At 47.6% G+C, this 18,726-nt stretch overlaps 1 protein-coding gene across 1 annotated transcript in view; it reads right to left on the reverse strand.

Annotated features, from left to right (window-relative positions):
* Positions 1-195: 195 nt before the first annotated feature.
* Positions 196-18,726, reverse strand: part of MYO1H (myosin IH) — a gene marked incomplete at both ends in the record, with an annotated part of 45,029 nt that continues 26,498 nt past the window's right edge. The window contains 14 exons of the mRNA XM_079717415.1: positions 196-300; positions 435-505; positions 870-1,005; positions 1,870-1,925; positions 2,131-2,224; positions 3,011-3,094; positions 3,945-4,104; positions 4,776-4,860; positions 6,266-6,334; positions 7,929-8,005; positions 10,582-10,695; positions 15,531-15,648; positions 16,360-16,465; positions 17,614-17,694. Of these exons, the coding sequence (XP_079573541.1) occupies positions 196-300; positions 435-505; positions 870-1,005; positions 1,870-1,925; positions 2,131-2,224; positions 3,011-3,094; positions 3,945-4,104; positions 4,776-4,860; positions 6,266-6,334; positions 7,929-8,005; positions 10,582-10,695; positions 15,531-15,648; positions 16,360-16,465; positions 17,614-17,694 (1,356 nt within the window). The remainder of the gene's footprint in view (positions 301-434; positions 506-869; positions 1,006-1,869; positions 1,926-2,130; positions 2,225-3,010; positions 3,095-3,944; positions 4,105-4,775; positions 4,861-6,265; positions 6,335-7,928; positions 8,006-10,581; positions 10,696-15,530; positions 15,649-16,359; positions 16,466-17,613; positions 17,695-18,726) is intronic.

An 18,726-nucleotide genomic window follows, 5' to 3' on the forward strand; every position in this document is an offset into this window, starting at 1 on the left:
GCCCAAGTCCTAGGGGGTGAGGAGGGAAGAAAGCTGGTGATCGGAGGGGGCAAGGGTACCCCACCCCTTGCGGGTAGGCAGTTCTTACTTTGCGGGGAGGGGCAGGCGTGGGTGAAACGATTAACATTTGCGTCTTCCTTGATCTGTTAATAGACACTTAACATTGAATGACTTCCCGAGTACAGACGCAACCACCTACCTTCCCTGAACAACATTTACAATGTTCTTCTCCTTCTTAACCAGCATGACGAGTTTAGTAACTGCCTCAAATATGTGTTTGCACTGTAAGACGGCATCCCCCTGCGACAGAGAGGAGAGAACACGGCCGGTTCAGTGGTAGCGGCTTCAAAGAAGAACATCACTGAGGTTTCACTGGGGGCGGCTAAAGATTTTGGCAGTGTTTCCCTCTGTTAGCAGCCCTGTAGCTGTGTTACCTTTTGCTTGTTGTGTTCTGGCGAAACGTGAATGACTAAGATTCCGTCACTGAAGCTGCTGGTAGAGACACCTTAGGACAGATCCAAAGTTAGAGGCCAGGAACTGGACAACTTGACATTAATACAGAAAAAAGGCGTGCCTTGGGGGTCCCCAACCCCAGGCTTTTTCCCTCCTAGCTGGGCCAAGTGGGGTGGCCCTGCGATCAGCACCTGTGCTCGGAATAAAAAGCTGGTCCCTGTTAAAGGTGCCTAGTGTCCGACCCGGATGCCGGAGTGAGATGCCGTTGGCGTTTATGCTAGAATAAGAGGCACAGCCCGGGCGGCCCTGGGTTTTGTGGGCACTCTTCACTCTTTCAATGAAAGGCTGCTTCATTGATGGTGTGCCCGGGAGCTGAGTCAACCCAGTGAATTTTCTGAAGATTGCCTGCTTCTTACCTTTGAGCGCAGGGTACTCTATTTTCTGCTTGATTTTGGCAAGTTCCACCACGTAAGCTGCTTTCTCAGTGAGAATGAGTTGCCTCTGCCGTGTCTTGAAGCCTTTCCTGTCATATTTAATGACCGGGATACCGTACTGCAAGGAGGTGACCGTCACTACGAGGCGACGCTTGCTTCGCGGGGGAGGGCGGCCGCGTACCGAGTGCCTTGTTACTCGGCCTCTGGAAACGTTGCTTCGAGCGCCCGAACAGAGAGGGGCTCAAACAGATTTTGCATAAATGAGTTTTCCCTGAACCCTGGCTCTCTGCGTGAAAGGCTGTGATTCCTGGCTCTGCCTATGGCGTTGACCTTCTGAGGTATTCAAGGCCACAGCCACTTGCCTCATGGGGCTGCTCTGAAAGGTCAGCAGAGATGAAGATGCTCTGCAGGCGTTAAGAGCCCTGACAGCCAGAGGGTAATCCAACCTAGTCACAGGTGTCTAGTCCCCAGGGACTGAAGTGACCGAGCAGCCACTGGAGCCAGTCACCAGCTGCCGCGTGCCAGGCCTGTGCCCTTCACACCATCAACCCCTCCGTCCTCCCCGTTCACAGAAGGATGGAGGCGCCGAAGGCGTAAGTCACCTGCCCAGGATCACAAGTCACCTGCCCAGGATCACACAGCTAAGTTATGAAACCCACGTCAGCGCCCAGGCACACTGCTTCTGATAGGGCATGTTTAATGATTAAGTGTGTGCCTGCGTTTCTCTCAACTTCATAGAAAGCCAAACACAGTTCCTGGGTGACAGATGAGGACCATAAGAACAGCCACAGGTACCTAACAGTCACGTTATCGTGATCCCTGTCATCTTAACACCCAGAGCATCACAGCTGAGAGCCCGGCCCACGCACACGCACCCCTGCCTTTAAATAGTGCTTCCAGACCCCCTTCACGTAGAAGACAGACCCTGTTCTCAGACCCCACGGGGGAATCCTGTCTCAGGCAAGGACACACATTTCCTTACCTGGATTTTCTCACTGCTGATGAGTTGAAGCACTTTGGGATTAATGTCTCCTTCATCTAAGGAAGCAACCAGAACACAGCGAATCATCACTAAATACCACCCCAGTGCACAAGCCACTGGCATCTGCTGGTTTTCTGTCCCTCTGTGACCAAGAGCTCAACCTGGGAGATAGCTGTCAGGAAATGTGGATCAAGCATCTTCCTTTGACTTTTTTTTTCTTAAATAGGGGAAGTGAGCACATAGATGAAAAAAGGGACTTACCTATTCGGCTGTTGGCAAAGGGTTGATTTAAGCTTTCTGCATAGCCTTCTTTCTTTCCCCTGAATATTTCACTTGTAATCGCCTTTTGCTGCATCTGGTAATACATAATTAAAAGTACAAAATGGTAGCCATGAGGCTTTTGGGGACCTAAAGAGGTCCACACTAGTGCTTGCTTCCCTGAATAAGTAAGGCTCCTCAGGAGCCTTGTCGTACTTCTCCATAGGAGTCAGAACACATAGAAGTCAAACACATTTGGCTTTGGCCAAAATGCTCCAAAAATTCTACTGATTAGAGTCTGAAGTTGACACTTATGCTTGTCTCTGCTTGCACTGACTTCCTGGAAGTGGAATTTTCAGAGTTGACAGTTTCTTCTAGGTCAGAGATCCCAAACTGCAGCCCGTGGGCCAAATCCAGTAAAAAAAAATTTTTTGGAGTGCAGCCATGCCATTCATTTACAGGTTGTCTCTGGCAGCTTGTGTGTACCAGGGCAGAATAATTTCAACAGAGATGGTGTGGCCGGCAAAGCGTAGAATATTACCCTCTAGCTCTTTACAGAAAAAGTCTGCCGACCAGCAAATGAACATAAACAGAACTATGCCACCAGCAGAGAAGGGGCCCTGCATGCTTTGCAGTTCTGAGGTCTTCTAGATGGTGTTCCCATGGTAACAAAAGAGCGATGCTACTTTTAACAGCTGCCAGTTAATAAGGGCTCTGTGCTAAGTGGCCTCCATGCATTTTATCCTCAAAGCATGTATGAGGCATGAGCCTTGTGTGACCCTTGGCTTACAGGTGAGATGGTGGGTGAGCACTGCTGACTCTCCAGGGGCCAGCACCCACCCCTCCAGCATCTTGCCACCTGCCCGCAACGCCACGTCCCTACCAGGGCTTTCCTCTCGGCTGTGATCCCTTGGCAGTACTTCCGGACCAGGTTCCTCACGCACATTTTCCTGAGCAGATTCGATGCCTGCGTGGAGAACACTCTTCTTTTCCACCTGCCTCCCTCACCCGCCCCCGCTTTAGGCTTCAGCTGCCAAAACAGAAGCTTTGAAAGCACAGCTGAATTCAGTTTGAGGTAAAGGACAGCCTTAATATTTTCTAGTCAAAGAAAGCAGCTCATCTTCCAGTCTTGGACTCACTGTTCGCTACTGCTAAACTAGTGGTTCCTAGTTTTGTTTTTTTCTTGTGGTACGCGGGCCTCTCACTGTTGTGGCCTCTCCCGTTGCGGAGCCCAGGCTCCAGACGCGCAGGCTCAGCGGCCATGGGTCATGGACCCAGCCACTCTGCGGCATGTGGGATCTTCCCGGACCGGGACACGAACCCGTGTCCCCTGCATTGGCAGGCGGACTCTCAACCACTGCGCCACCAGGGAAGCCCTGTTCCTAATCTTGAATGAGTTTTGAGTCACCTGAGTTGCTGGCCAGGAGGTTCCTAGAGACGCTGATTCAATGGGCCCGGGTTGGGGCCCAGGAATCTTAGTCACCCCCACTCTGTGCTCCAGACACAGAGGGTCCCCAGAGCATCTTCTGAGAAACACTGTTCTAGGCAACAGTCCCTAAACCCATCTGAAATGTTACATCAAGGACAGAAACCATTCAAGAGTGCTCTGTGTAAACAGACCTCCACGGGCTTTGTAATTCTAGAGAGGATATACGAATTGTGAAGAGTTAAATTCCTTGGGCGTCACTCTTGCAGGGAAGTGGTTTGTCTGCTGAGGCAGCCCTTTCAAGGAAAGGGAGGCAGCACCAAAAAGTATACAAGTTAAGCTCCATCTGTGCCCATGTCATTTGCAACGTGAGTTCTAGAACAGTCCTTACATTTTCCAAGAGGCCAGGAGGCCTCAGCCAGCTCTTGTCCAAGACGTTCTTTGGGACATGATACCGAAGATTCAAGATGTAATTCTTCCGCACGTACACAATGAACTCCTCATTGTCAGGACAGAGGGGCTTGTTGCGATTGATGAATCCCTTTATGAACCTAAGCGGGAGAGAGTTTTGTTAGTTTTCTATTGCTTCACTTCCCATTTCTTCACTGAAACTTGCGTTCTCTCCCCCACTGGTTTGATTCAACGGTGGCCAAAACGGTGGAGATGATTTTGTTCACCAAGTAGGGCCACAGGCCAAATCTGGCCCAAAGGTATGTTCTATTTCACCCACACCATTTTTTTTGTTTTGTTTTGAGTGACTTGAATTCATTGCCAACAACAACAACAACATGAAAGCCAGATTTCCAGCTTTCCTTGGAAAAAAAAACGATTTGCCAACACTGGCCTGGCCGCAGTCTGCTAAAGTGGAGTAGTGACTGCCCCTCTTAGGTGGACTGAGCTTTCCAGTTTGCCGCAGTCCCTACCGTACCTTATTGCCTTATCCCAGCTCATGAGACTTGCTGTCCCTGCCTGGCCTCAGAAGGCATTCGACTTTGTGACTTTTGAACTAGGCTAAGAGAAACAACAAACGTTCTGAGTTGTGATCCCTGTCAAATTAGGGAGCTCAGAGGAAGGAGATGGAACAGAATTCCTAAGGGTTGACATCCTGCAGAGAAGATTACTTTTCTGCCCAAAGCCAAAACCTCCAAGTCCATGACCACCCTCTGCAGCACAATAGCACTTAGAGACCTTTCCTCCCTACTGGACCCAACTGAGAACTTACTTTCTTATAATCTGCACAGCCCACTTTCTCCTTTTGGCCTCCTTCCGAGCCAGGGCTCCACGCCAGTGGGCTTCAAGTTTAATGGCTGAAAGAGTTCACTGCTGGCATTAGAAGGTGAGCACAATCACTTAAATACAAAAGCCTTTTCCAGAATTATTCATCCACTCCACAAACACCTGGATGCCCAGCACAGCACTCCGCTAGCCCTCGAGATGGAAAGTGGGATGAGAGTCATCAGTCTCTACCTGGACGTGCCCAGACGGACAACTGAACCAGAGTGACAGAGGAGCAGAGGGTGCTGGGAAGCATCAAGGGAAGCTCCAAAATTATGCAAGGGGGTCAGTTTTCTGAGGTCTTTTTGAGGGACCGGAGTGGCACTTGACGGCACAGATTAGTCTCGCCACTGCATTTGCTTTGTCTCACCCCGCGTTTAGTTTTAGTTGTCTACGTTAAAAAATGGGGATACATAAATTGGGACACAAAAATCAGATTTCTGGCTTGTGTCCCAATTTTTAAATGCTTTTCAGGTTGTATTTCCAGTTAATTCAGATATTCAAAATGCTTTTATTTTACTCCTCATGGCCACATTGTTACAAAAACAAACAACTGGAAACAACCCAAATGTCCATCAACGGAACAGCTAAATTATGGTACGCTCATATAGCACACAGGGGTCAGGAAACTGCGGCCCTCGGGCTGGCCACCTGTGTCTGTAAGTAAAGTTTTATTGCAATAGAAATGTCGCAGAAGAAAAATACAAACAGCATAATATTATGGAGTTCAAAACATTCCAGCCTACAAGTATATTATTTAGTGATGCATCCATAGATGATAAAATTATAAAGAAAAACAAGGAAATAATGCAAAGTTCAGAAGAATAGTGTGTGTTGGGGGCGGTGCTGAGAAGTGATTGGGGAGGGACAAAGTGCAGGGGCTCCAAGTGCACTCATGGTGTTAGTAACCTTTAAAAAAATTATTCTTTAAACATGCATGGACTTCCCTGGTGGCACAGTGGTTAAGAATCCGCCTGCCAGTGGAAGGGACTTGGGTTCGAGCCCTGGTCCGGGAAGATCCCACATGCCGCAGAGCAACTAAGCCCGTGCACCACAACTACTGAGCCTGCGCTCTAGAGCCTGCGAGCCACAACTACTGAAGCCTGCATGCCTAGAGCCTGTGCTCTGCAACAAGAGAAGCCACCGCAATGAGAAGCCCGCGCACTGCAATGAAGGCCCAACTCAGCCAAAAATAAATTAAAAAAACACATGCATATGTTGTGGATCAAATAAAAAGTGTGGAACAAGTAAAGGCTACATTGTTATATAGAGTAAAAATGAGGCCCCAGAACCAGACCCCGAGAATGCCCGACACCGAGGTTTCAAGGCCAGGCAGGCAAAAAGGATGCTCAAAGGAGCCTGTGGGTCTAGGTGCCACGTGGATAAGAGGGAAACTGGGGGCCATGGCAAACCTGAGAGGTCCTGTTCAGTTCTTACCTGCTTGTCTTTTTCTCACGTATGCTCTCCTCTCCAGGCAGCCTTTGTACATGGCTTGGATTCTCGCAACTTAAAAGAAAACAAAACTTTTGGTGAAATGGCTTTCAGTTGCGCAGCTTGGTAGGTGTGACCTTCAGAGGTGTCGGCAGTGGCCCTAGGGGCGTGCAGGGTAGAGGTGACAGGAAGCCACGGGATACGATAGGACAGAAACAAGAGTGGGCGGCTTACATTCAGCCTGAGCGCCAGAGCTGGCCAGTAACTGGGGCTCCCTTTCTTCTTCTTGCCTTCCCCCAGCTAAGGAACAGAACCACCGTCTGGAGGGCTTGCTGGCCCCTGGTTCTAGGCATTGTATTTCATCCTCCCACCCAACCCTGCAAGGCAGGCAGGCATCAGCACATTTCACAAAGGGGATCACAGACCCAGCCGGTGAAGACCCTTGCCAGGTGCGAGGCAACCACGCGGCTATGAAGCAGGAGTGTGAACCCAGGGCTGTGGAACCACACACAGGCCCTGTAGCTCCTCCATTCACAGCGTGCCCCCTCCACCCAGTGACTGGCGTCCCCCCACAGACCAAGCTCCTCGAGGGTCCCGCACACCAGCAGCATCACATCCCCTGGGAGCTGGGGAGAAATGTTAACCCAGGCCCCCGCATTCAGCACCTGCCCATGAACCTGATCTGGGTGATCAGTGCCCGCTGCCGGAGGGGTCAAAAACAGACCACCAAGCACAGTGGTTACGAGCCCACGCCCTGAAGCCAGACAGACGCACACTCAAACCCCCGCTCTGCTGCTGTTGGGCCTCAACTTCCCCACATGTAAAGTGGAGATAATAATAGCACTCGTCCACAGGTTTGTTCCGAGAATATGATGAGATCCTGAATACAGCAAAGCACTGAGGTGACTCAGGCAGAGCTGGTCTCAGCCGGCCAGGTGAGACCTCAGAGGGGAAGCCCCTACCCCCTGGTCGTTTTGATTTGTGATTTTTTGCACTTTCCTCCCGTCTCAGTTTTCTCATTCACCACATTCACAACAAACACCCTGGCTGTGGGCTTCACAGCTACACCTTCCGACATCAGACACTTACACAAATGAAGTCTTAAAAAAACTTGGGCTTCCCTGGTGGCGCAGTGGTTGAGAGTCCGCCTGCCGATGCAGGGGACATGGGTTCGTGCCCCGGTCTGGGAGGATCTCACATGCCGCGGAGCGGCTGGGCCCGTGAGCCATGGCCGCTGAGCCTGCGCGTCCGGAGCCTGTGCCCCGCAACGGGAGAGGCCACAACAGTGAGAGGCCGGCGTACCGCAAAAAAAAATAAAAACCTTCATTTAAGGGGGATGGACTCCATCAGTTTAGGTCCTGGTATGGCACAACAAAGTTGGATCCAAACTAAAAATGAGGCAGAACTACAGTGTTTAAGTTTCCAGGTGCATCCATGACAGCCCTCCAAACATAAGGGATAAATTCACCTGTGTCTTATAATCCTGTTGCCTTGTTCTGGGTTAAGGCATAAATTCACCTGTATCTTATAATCCTGTTACCTTGTTCTGGGTTTCCAAAGCCAGTGCTTCTAACATTATATCAAACACTCTCATGTTTAAGATGTTTCCCAAGCTAAGCTTGTTCATAACACATTCTGTTAAAATCAGGGCAGGAAAAAAAAACCATACCTAATTGATGTTTACTAAATTCAAAGGCATCTTCAGTAGCAAACAGAGTTCTGGGGAAGCGAATGAATATTTTGGATCTAGAAATGAAAAAAATGTTTTAATTATTAACTGGTCATCACCATCTGTAGTGGATTCAATAGTGTCCTCCCCCCGCCCCCAAAGTCACATCCACTTAGATCCTCAGAATGTGATTCTTATTTGGAAATACGGTCTTTGCAGATGTCATCAAGGTAAAGATTGAGATAAAATCACACTAAATCCAATGAGAATGTTCTTATAAGAGAGAGGGAAAGACACACAGATGCAGGGGAGAAGGCCACGTGAAGACAGAGGCAGAGATTGGAGTGATGCTACCACAAGCCAAGGGATGTCAGGAGCCACTGGAAGCTGGAAGCAGCAAGGAAGCATCCTCCCAGAGAGACATCAGAGGGAGCACGGCCCTGCCAACACCCGGATTTTGGCCTTCTGGCCTCCAGAAATGTGAGAAAATAAATTTCTGTTGTTTTAAGCCAACCAGTCTGTAGTTAATTCATTAGGCAGCCCTAGGAAGTTAATTCACCTTCCTAACCCAAAGTGACTTCCCTGGGCTTTAAAAAGTGATGACAGAGAATATCGGTCTAAGTTTAGAAGATCCCATCAGCCAGCAAAGATAAATTATAAATATTGAGCTCATATTGCCTGCCCTCTCAGGCTCCCCGGCAACCCACCCTTTGACGAAAACTTCCCAGGCCAGCCACTGGGGGACAGCAGTGCATCGTGCCACGTGAACCCATCAGAGGTTTTATACCGGGGACAGATAACACCTCTGACCTCCATGACCCACCTCCTGCTGGATGTGCTAAGTAAGCCCTATTCCTCAGAAATCTGGCTTGGAAAAGTAACTGCTCCTTGGAGCAGGGCCCAGAATAGAAGGATAAAGGATGGAATGGGGCCAGGGTGGTCATAGAGGGCCATGTACAAGTTGGCAGGGAAAGCCCACTGACAGATTCAAAGGCAGAGATCCCTGACGCTGGAATCTCTGCAGCCTGGGAGTAGATCCTCTTCATGCATGGGCCCTGTTCTTTGCAATGAAATGAACGCTGACCAAAATGTCTAAGAGAACAGATGAAAATTATCCTGGTTCACCCCACTGAGTTCTGCCTTGACGCTTTCAATGTGTGCGAAAAGTCCTCCTGCTCACGGACGACAACTCTACAGTAATGATACCTAGAGTTCTAGAACACCACTTTCTGGGAGATGCTAGAGGAGCTTTCTCATCGCAGAAGTCCTGATATCCCCTCTGAGAAGTCATGCATACATTTTGAACAATGAAAGAATGTAGGCGCAGAGAGATTAGGGAATTCGTGCTGACACCCTCTTCATTTTGCGCACAAAGAAGCTCATCCCAGTCTCCAGTGCAGGTTTAGAACCCAGGGCTCCTTTATACTTAATCTCCTCCAATAGGCAGCTATGTAGCCTTTCTAACCATTTAGCGCTTGTGATGTGGTGCTTTATAATAAGAAATATGTATTTGGTCTTTGTCCCGTTCCAGTGTCACAGCTCCCAAAACCCTTGTAATTTCCTAAGTGATTACAGCAGTGGGGCATCTTTTGCTATAATCTTTTTGTTTTTGTTCCTGAAATGGCTTCAAAGTGATAAAGGGGAAATGGGTGTCTTTTTAAAAATTCTTTTCCATTATGGTTTATTATAGGATATGGAATATAGTTCCCTGTGCTACACGGTAGGACCATGTTGTTTATTTTATATTTATAGTAGTTTGTATCTGCTAATCCCAAATTCCCAATTTATCCCTCTCCACCCCCTTTCTCCAGGTGTCTTTTATTATTTATAACAAACCCCTTTCAACCACACCACACCTGACTTTATGCTAACAGCTGATGTTTAGAAAGCCCTTAGATAACCTAAGGATGGGAACTGGTTGCCAGGGAAACCAACCTTGAGATTAGAGGGTTGGAACTTTCAGCCCCACTCCTGGGGAGGGGAGAGGGGCGTGAGGTTGAATGAATGACCACTGGCCAATGAATTTATCAGTCATGCTTGTGCCTCTATAAACCCCCAAAAGGCATGATTTGGAGATCTTCTGGGTGCACCTGGAGAGAGCATGGGACCTCCGCACCCCCTCCCACATACCTTGCCCTGTGTATCTCTTCTATCTGGCTGTTCCCAAGTTATATCCTTTTGTAATAAACTGGTAATCCAGTAAGTATTTTCCTGATTCTTTGAGCTACTCTAGAAAAAAATCAAACCCAAGGAGGGGGTCATGGGGACCTCCAATTTATAGCTGATTGGTCAGAAACACAGGTAACAAACTGGACTTGTGATTGGTCTCTGAAGGGAGGTTGGACAGTCTTGGGAGACTGAGCCCTTAACCCGCGGGCTCTGACACAATCTCCAGGTAGACTGTCAGAAGTGAGTTTAATTGTAGGACACCCAGCTGGTGTTAGAAGTGCGATGGAGTGTTTTGAGTGTGAGGGAAGCATTGAGAGTAGAGACAAACAGGAGAGTTTTTTCTTTACAGAGATGCATTTAAATTGAGTGAATGCGAGTATCTGCTTATAAATCTACGTAAACTCCTGAAGAATGAATCTCCAGGCTCAAGATGGATACAGATCGATTAGGAAGACATTTTGACAGCGATTTCCAGGACACTCACCTCCCTAACTTGTACTCCTCGGGCTCGTATCCAATGTACTTGATCAGCCGCTCTACGCCCTCTGCTGGAGGCCCGTGCCAGTGCGGCCAGGTGTCTGGGCACAAGGACTTGTACCTAGGGAGGGGAGAGGCATGTTTAGGAAGCCGCAGACCTTACACTAACTAGCTCCCCTAGAGGTCAGCTTCACTCCGCTGGGCACGCCAACCACTCAGAGTAACAGAGTAGACTCATCACACCCACTTCCTAGAATTCAACGATATATACTCGGCAATAAAGAAACAAGAGGAACTGTTTCAACAGGGTGGGAGGTTTGGCCTGTCTTCATAGAACAATGACCTCATCAGACACTCTACCCAAGAAACTCAATTCTGCTCCTAGGTGTATACACAAGAGACATGAAAACATATGTCCGCACAAAAGCTTATACGTGAATATTCGGAGCATCATTATTTATAATTGACAAAAGGTGGAAACAACCCAAATGTCCATCAACAGACAAAGGAATGTATAAACATGCTTGATAATTGATGAGGGATTTTTCAAGGGTAATTTTGGACCCAAGGTTGACTTAAGAACCTGATTTCAGTATAAAATGCAACTCCCTTCTAATATGTGGTCGCGATAAAGATAACCATGATGTCTGTAATATAATGAAAAAAGTGAATGCAGAATTCAGAAGTGCCTGTGGACTAAGGCTACAAGCGATACAACTGGAGCCACGGGACTAGAACCGCACTGCTTGGGTTGGAGCCCAGCTCAGGAGCTGGACAAGTCGCTTCACCTCCTCACTTTGCAGCATCAACAATGAATGATAGGACCTTCTTTGTGGGGTCGTCACGAGGTTGAAATGAGATACCCCTGGAAAGTATTTGGCACAGTCTGAGACTTCAAAAAATGTTAGCTACGGTATTCCTATTACACTTCCTTCCCTTAATATCATTATATGGTTTGTATTACTTTTAAATCAAATGTCAAACCATTAAGAACATGTTTATTTTCCTGGAATTATACTTTATGAGAAAATCCATTAAGGACATTGCAATGAACTGAATGTTTGTGCCCTCCCATCCCCAAATTCATATGTTGAAGAATCCTAACCCCCAATGTGATGGCATTAGGAGATGGGGCCTTTGGGAGGTGATTAGGTCAGGAGGGTGGATCCCTCACCCTTGGGATTTGTTCCCTTATAAAAGAGACCCCAGAGAGCTCCCTTGCCCTCTTTCTACCATGTGGGGATGTGATGAGAATAAAGCAGGGTGCAATCCACAAGAGGGCTCTCACCAGAACCTGACCATGCTGGCTCCCTGATCTTGGATTTCTAGCCTCCAGAACTGTGAGAAATAAACTTCTGTTGTTTATGAGGCACCCAGTTTATGGTACTTTGTCATAGCAGCCTGAACTAAGGCATTATGTGTCACATGTTCTTCCCTGATTACTTCCCTCTGTTACTGCCACACACAAAGGTATAGACACATGCCAACCCCAGGGAACGCAGAGCAACGCCGGGCCCTGCTCCCTCCTGTCTGCTGCAGGCCCATCCCTAGCACACACCATCAAAGCTGTCTAAACATGGGCTAGACAGACACAGAGGAGATGGGGAGATGCCTTAAGTGCCTGCAGGGTAGAGGGACTCATAACTTCTGTCCTGTTTAACTCTGAGATGCAGTCGCTCCCTGGTCAAGGGAAGCAGTGCCAGGGAGGGTGCACACATTCGGACATCTCCAGCCCATTCCCATGGGCCTCTCCTGCCTTCCCCTGGGCCACTGTCCTGCAACAATGCCAGCCTCCTAGCTGGTCCTCAAGCTGCCCAGTTCCCACCTCCAGGCTCTCCTGCCCAGACAGCTGCCTCCAGATATCCTCATGGCTCCCTTCCTTACTTGGAGAGGCCCTCCTGGACCACTCTTTCCCCAACCCAGATTCATTTTCCTTCAAAGAATGTACGCCCCACCTGACCTCCTATATCTCCTTGTTATCGCCAGTAGAAAGTACACTCCATATGGGCAGGTGTGGGGTCTGTCTTGTTCACTGCTGTTAGCCAGCACCTTGGACAGTGCTGGTACAAAGCAGGGGCTCACTAGTATTTATAGAAAGAATAAACAAGCCCGACAGCAGCAAAGTAGGAAAAAATGCAGGAAGACTGGAACGGCAAACGCCTGTGTGTTTTGGTGCCGGGGTGGGCAGTGGCTGCTGCTTCCATCTTCACTAGACTTCAGATTCAGAAAAATGGATGAGATAAGGGTGAATGACAAGTCGCTGATGAACAAAACTGGTATGTCAAGGAGGTTCCCCCCACCTAACCCTAACCCACCACCAAAAAAAAAACAAACCCTGGCAAAAAGACTGGCAGATCCTCAAACAAACACTGAGTTATCATCTGACCCAGTAATCTACTCCTAGGTATGTGCCCAAAGAAATGAAAGCATATGATCACACTAAAACTTACACTTGAGTGCTCCCAGCAGCATTATTCAGAATAGCCAAATAATGGAAACAACTCAAATGCCCATCAACAGAGGAATGGATAAATAAAATGTTGTCCACACAATTGAGTATCATTCAGCCATAAAAAGGAATGAAGTGCTGACATATGCTATAACAGAGATGAACATTAAAAGCATCATGCTGGGCTTCCCTGGTGGCGCAGTGGTTGAGTCCGCCTGCCGATGCAGGGGACACGGGTTCGTGCCCCGGTCCGGGAAGATCCCACATGCCGCGGAGCAGCTGGGCCTGTAAGCCATGGCCGCTGGGCCTGCGTGTCCGGAGCCTGTGCTCCGCAACGGGAGAGGCCGCAACAGTGAGAGGCCTGCATACCGCGAAAAAAAAAAAAAAAAAAAAGCATCATGCTAAGGGAAAGAAGCCAGACACTAAAGTCCATATATGATACGACCACACTTGTATGAAGTGTTCAGAATAGGGAAATCTATAAAGACAGAAAGTAGAGAGTGGTGGTGGCTTAGGGCTGGGGCACGGTGGTAAGGAGTTAGGGCATTTATAGCTAAAGGGTATGAGGTTTCTTTTTGAGGGCATGCAAGTGTTCTCAGATGGACTGTGCTTGCATAGATCTGTGAATACCAGAAATCACTGATGCTTTAAGTGGGTGAATTGTACAGTCGGTGAATTATATCTCAATGAAGCTGTTTAGGGAAAGAAAACCATGGCTATCCACTGGCAATGTGGTCCTCAAATGGTGACAGATGAAAGAAAAAAGGAGAGAGGACAAAAAGGAGAGTGGGGTGACAACCAGCCTCTGACACTAGGCTGCTTGACGGTCCCATGTTTCCTTCCTACCTGCCTTCCAGACGGGCCTCCAGGGGGACACCTGTGATGGTGTTTCATCTGTGAGGATTGGGATGGAGATGCTTATCCAAATGTACCTATAGCGTAGAGCAAAGCCGGGCAGAGATCTTCAAGGCTGGGGTCCCGGGCCCCGCTGAGCCTTCCAAGGTAGTATTTGGGGTGGGGTTGTCTGTAACTCTTTTTACTGTTTCTAAAACCCAAAGACACTTACACTGTTTCTCAAGATAGAAACACACAGGTCAATAAAATCCTCAGTGTATTTAGCTGAAATTGTATCAACTCAAAAGGTTAATGCTGATGATACTCATCAGAGGTTTAGATCGGCAGGTAAATCATTAAAAAACAACAGTGAGGAAAGAGATGGTTACTTAATAAATGCATATAAACAGATATTAATTATCAAGACACGAGGCTCATGGGAGAAAAATAAGCAAGATCCGTGGGTAGAGAAAAATCTGAGATTAAATGAGGGGCTGAAAATAAGAGCACCAAAAAATGAAGTTTCAGAGCACAGGATCTTGATGTAAATTGCAAAATGCGAGGAATTGGATTGAAAATGTAACCTCATGCATGTGCTTTTTATAATTATGAAGTTGTACTTCAAAAGAAGCCTAATATTCACAAATGAACCTATCTACAAAACAGAAATAGACTCACAGACATAGAGATCAGACTTGTGGTTGCCAAGGGCAAGAAGAGGAGGGAAAGGGATGGACTGGGAGTTCAGGGTTAATAGATGCAAACTATGACATTTAGAATGGATAAACAACAAGGTCCTACTGTAGAGCACAGGGAACTAGATCCAATCTCCTGGGATAAACCATAGTGAAAAAGAATATTAAAAAAAGAATGTATATATGTGTATAGCTGAGTCACTTTTCTATACAGCAGAGACTGGCACAACATTGTCAATCAACTATACTTCAACTTAAAAAAATTTTTTAAATAAAAAAGAAGTCTAATATTAAGTTAAAATATGAAATTACTGATATTCAACCATGCTGACCCACAAAAAGAACCATTTGATTATGCTTCTCTTGCAAGTGTAACAATGTGTTGTTTTCTTGGTAGCACAAATGACATGCAGCCCAACTGCATGCACAAGCAATTTGGGCCACAGTAATAGTGGTGGTGGATGTATGATTAAATCCTTCCAAACTCCTCGAGAGCAATTTAATCCCCGTGTTACACATGAGGAATTAGGTCTCAGTTGGAAGAGAAAGCATGGGGATTCCCACCCAAGAATCTGTGGCTCCAACGCCCATGTTATCACCACTACACCTGTGTCTCTGGACAGCCCACGAGGCCAAGGGGATTGCTCCCAGACTGACCGCGCTAAAACCAGCACCCATGGTCGCCATGGGAAGGGTCTTCCCCAGCCAAGTACAGACCCCAAGGGTGCATGTCCCACGTCTGCCCCCTGGGGGCAAGTCTGTGTATCGCGTCTTGTACTTCCTAGATTCCAAGAAGTTAGGGGCTTAGCGAAATGAAGAGAAGGTGGCAAACTAAGTCAGCTTCCTATTCTCTGAAATGTCAGTGTTCATCACTGTCACCGCTACAGCAGTTAAGAAGCAAATGGAGTTCCCTGGGGGATGGCCTTTTATTCATCGCCACACACTTTACTGGCTTCAGATCAACAAAACAAACTTTACCTTTGCAAGAAATGCTCGTATTTCCGTCGGTACGCAAAGCCGGCCCGTCTCACCCGCAGGTGCTCCATCAGCCCCAGGTACTTGACCTGATGCCTTATGAGGAAGTCATCGAACTTGCCTTTGGAAACACAGAAGGAAGAGTGACGGTGAAGGACCCTGTGGCTCTGTTTCAACCAAGGCAGACCAGAGGCTGCAAGCTGACGATTCGTGGGCTGTGTCTGGCCACGAGGCATGTTTTGTTAGGTCCTAATTGTGTTTCTCTTAATGGGGGAATTTTACAGGAAAGTCTGAATTTCTGGTTTCTCCTGAAAATCCATGAGATTCTGGGCCTAGAGCCCCACATGGCAACAAATGGCCCTAAGGAAGGAGGACTGCCCCTTTAGACAGGGTGTGCTCTCTCCAGCTGGCCACAGTCCCCTCTGTTCCCTATTGCTTTACAGCTGGTCTGTTTCGCTCTTCCTGCCTGGATTCTATAAGCCTTTGACTGTACAGCTTTGTTATGAGACCATGGCACAAGCTTAGAAAATACCCAAGTCATAGACCATTTTGGAAGATTCTTCACTGGCTGGAGAGAAGCAGGGTTGCTTCCCCTCACCTCTGAGGTCTGCTTGGCTCAGCTGTGTTAGTCCTGAAACTGGCCACGCTCTGAGCAAAGCTCACACAGGACCATGAAAGGAACCCTCCTCCTTATTCATTTGCCTTCTATCATTTAATACAGAGAACAAGCAGCAAGCCTGTGGTGGTTTTTAGGACTTTGCCCACTGTCATCTTGGTTTTCCGCCCAGCCTCATTTCCCTGAGCTCAGTGTCCTGAACAATTCACAACTCACTGGGTTCTTTACTCTCGTTGGGCTTGATGCAACGGATGTACGAAGGTTCCTTAGAGATGAGAATTTCCAGAAGGCTGCTCAGACTGTTTTTAAACTGAGTCCCCACCTGCAGGGAGAGAGAGAATGAGCTAAACAGACGCTGTTGCTCCCCATTTATACAGAGAAGACTGGTTAAATCACAAGACTGGCCCTTTAGACCCAAATGCTCGACAGACTGTTCTGCTTGTTACCTGTCACAAATTGTTTTGTCCATTAAGAGAAGGCTTTGAATGTCCTGGCCTGAGAAGCCCAAGCTCAGTCTGGTCAAGTGGAGGCTGGACAAGCATCTTTCCAGGATGCTTCCCTCACTTGGAGAATACAAAGTGAGCACCTCGTAGGAGCCAGCATTGCCGCTGAGCCAGTCACCCTCCACCACCTTCCTGTTTCCTTGTTACCAAGCTTCCTTTATGACACTCGCACTATTGTAATTTCTTTCTTTATTTGATGATACAGTAAGTCCCCTACATATGAACAAATTCCATTCTGAGAGCACATTAAGTCCAATTTGTTCATAAGTCCAACAAAGTTAGCCTAGGTACTGACCTAACACAATCGGCTATGTAGTACTGTACTGTAATAGGTTTATAATACTTTTCACACAAACAGTGAATTAAAAACAAACACAAAAAATAAGAAAACATTTTTAATCTTACAGTATAGCACCTTGAAAAGTACAGTAGTATAGTACAACAGCTAGCATACAGGGGCTGGCATTGAGTGAACAGGCAAGAAAAGTTACTGACTGGAGGAGGGAGATGAGGTGGGAGATGGTAGAGCTGAAGGATCATCAGCAATGGGAGATGGAGGGCAAGCTGCAATTTCACTCATGCCTGACGTTGTTGGCATGCACGTCTACAGCTTTGAAAGTTCGCAACTTGAAGGTCTGTGTGTAGGGGACTTACTGTATCTTCCTATACTATCTCCCACTAGACTGTAAACCCTACGAGGGCAGGAACACTGTCTGTTCCGTTATTGGTAGATACCCCTGTGCCCAGCACAGTGCCTGACACACAGTAGGTGCTCAATGAATGTCTGCAAATGAACACACTGGTTCTAACCTTGGAAAATATATATTTAGTAGAACATTTAGAGAGTAATACTTCCAAAAAAAGGAGAGGATAGCTTAAAAAGCATAGGTAACTAAAGTACTTGCACCCTCTGGGTGATTTTTGCTACCTTTCCAATTTTGCACAGGCATTTCCCCCTGCCACTCACTGTTGGTGGCCTTCTCCGGTTTTCTAACTCGGCCACCCGGAAGCATTCCTTCAGGATTCTGTTTTTGGACCTGCACAGCACCTGTAGGTAAAGAGAAATGAGTACCACATTTGCTGCTTCAGAAATCAGTAAGGGGTCTTCAGGAAAGTTCACGTAAGTGTGTACAATGGACCAGAGCCATCTGCCTTGGGAGCACTTAAAGAAGAAGAGGGGAAAAAACACAATCATAGGGGCTTCCCTGGTGGTGCAGTGGTTGAGAGTCCGCCTGCCAATGCAGGGGACACAGGTTCGTGCCCCGGTCCAGGAAGATCCCACATGCTGCGGAGCGGCTGGGCCCATGAGCCATGCCACTGAGCCTGCGCGTCAGGAGCCTGGGCTCCGCAATGGGAAAGGCCACAACAGTGAGAGGCCCGCGTACCGCAAAAAAACAAAAAAACAAAAAACAAAAAACCCACAATCATAGGGACTTCCCTGGTGGCGCAGTGATTACGAATCCGCCTGCCAATGTAGGGGACACGGGTTTGAGCCCTGGTCCGGGAATATCCCACATGCCGCGGAGCAACTAAGCCCGTGAGCCACAGCTACTGAGCCTGCGCTCTAGAGCCCGTGAGCCACAACTACTGAGTCCGCGTGCCACGACTACTGAAGCATGCACACTTAGAGCCCGTGCTCTGCAACAAGAGAAGCCCATGCACCACAATGAAGACGCAACACAGCCAAAAAAATTTAATTAATTTAAAAAAAACAACACAATCATATGTAGAAGAAAATGTTCAAATACCGACCGTCCCCGACTTACGATGGTTTGACTTTACAGTGGTGTGAAAGTGATGAACATTCAATAGAAACCATACTTTGAATTTTGGTTTTTGATCTTTTCCCGGGCTTACAACACTCTCGTGATGCTGTGCAGCCCAGCAAGCCACGGCTCCCAGTCAGCCATGAGATCACGAGGGTGAACCACCAATATACTCAAAATCATTCTGTTTTTCACTTTCAGTACAGTATTCAATCAATAACATGAGATATTCAATAAGTTATTATAGAATAGGCTTTGTATTAGGTGATTTGGCCCAACTGTAGGCTAATGTAACCATTCTGAGCACCTTTAAG

Source organism: Hyperoodon ampullatus (genome assembly GCF_949752795.1).
Source record: "Hyperoodon ampullatus genome assembly, chromosome: 13".
NCBI lineage: Eukaryota > Metazoa > Chordata > Mammalia > Artiodactyla > Ziphiidae > Hyperoodon > Hyperoodon ampullatus.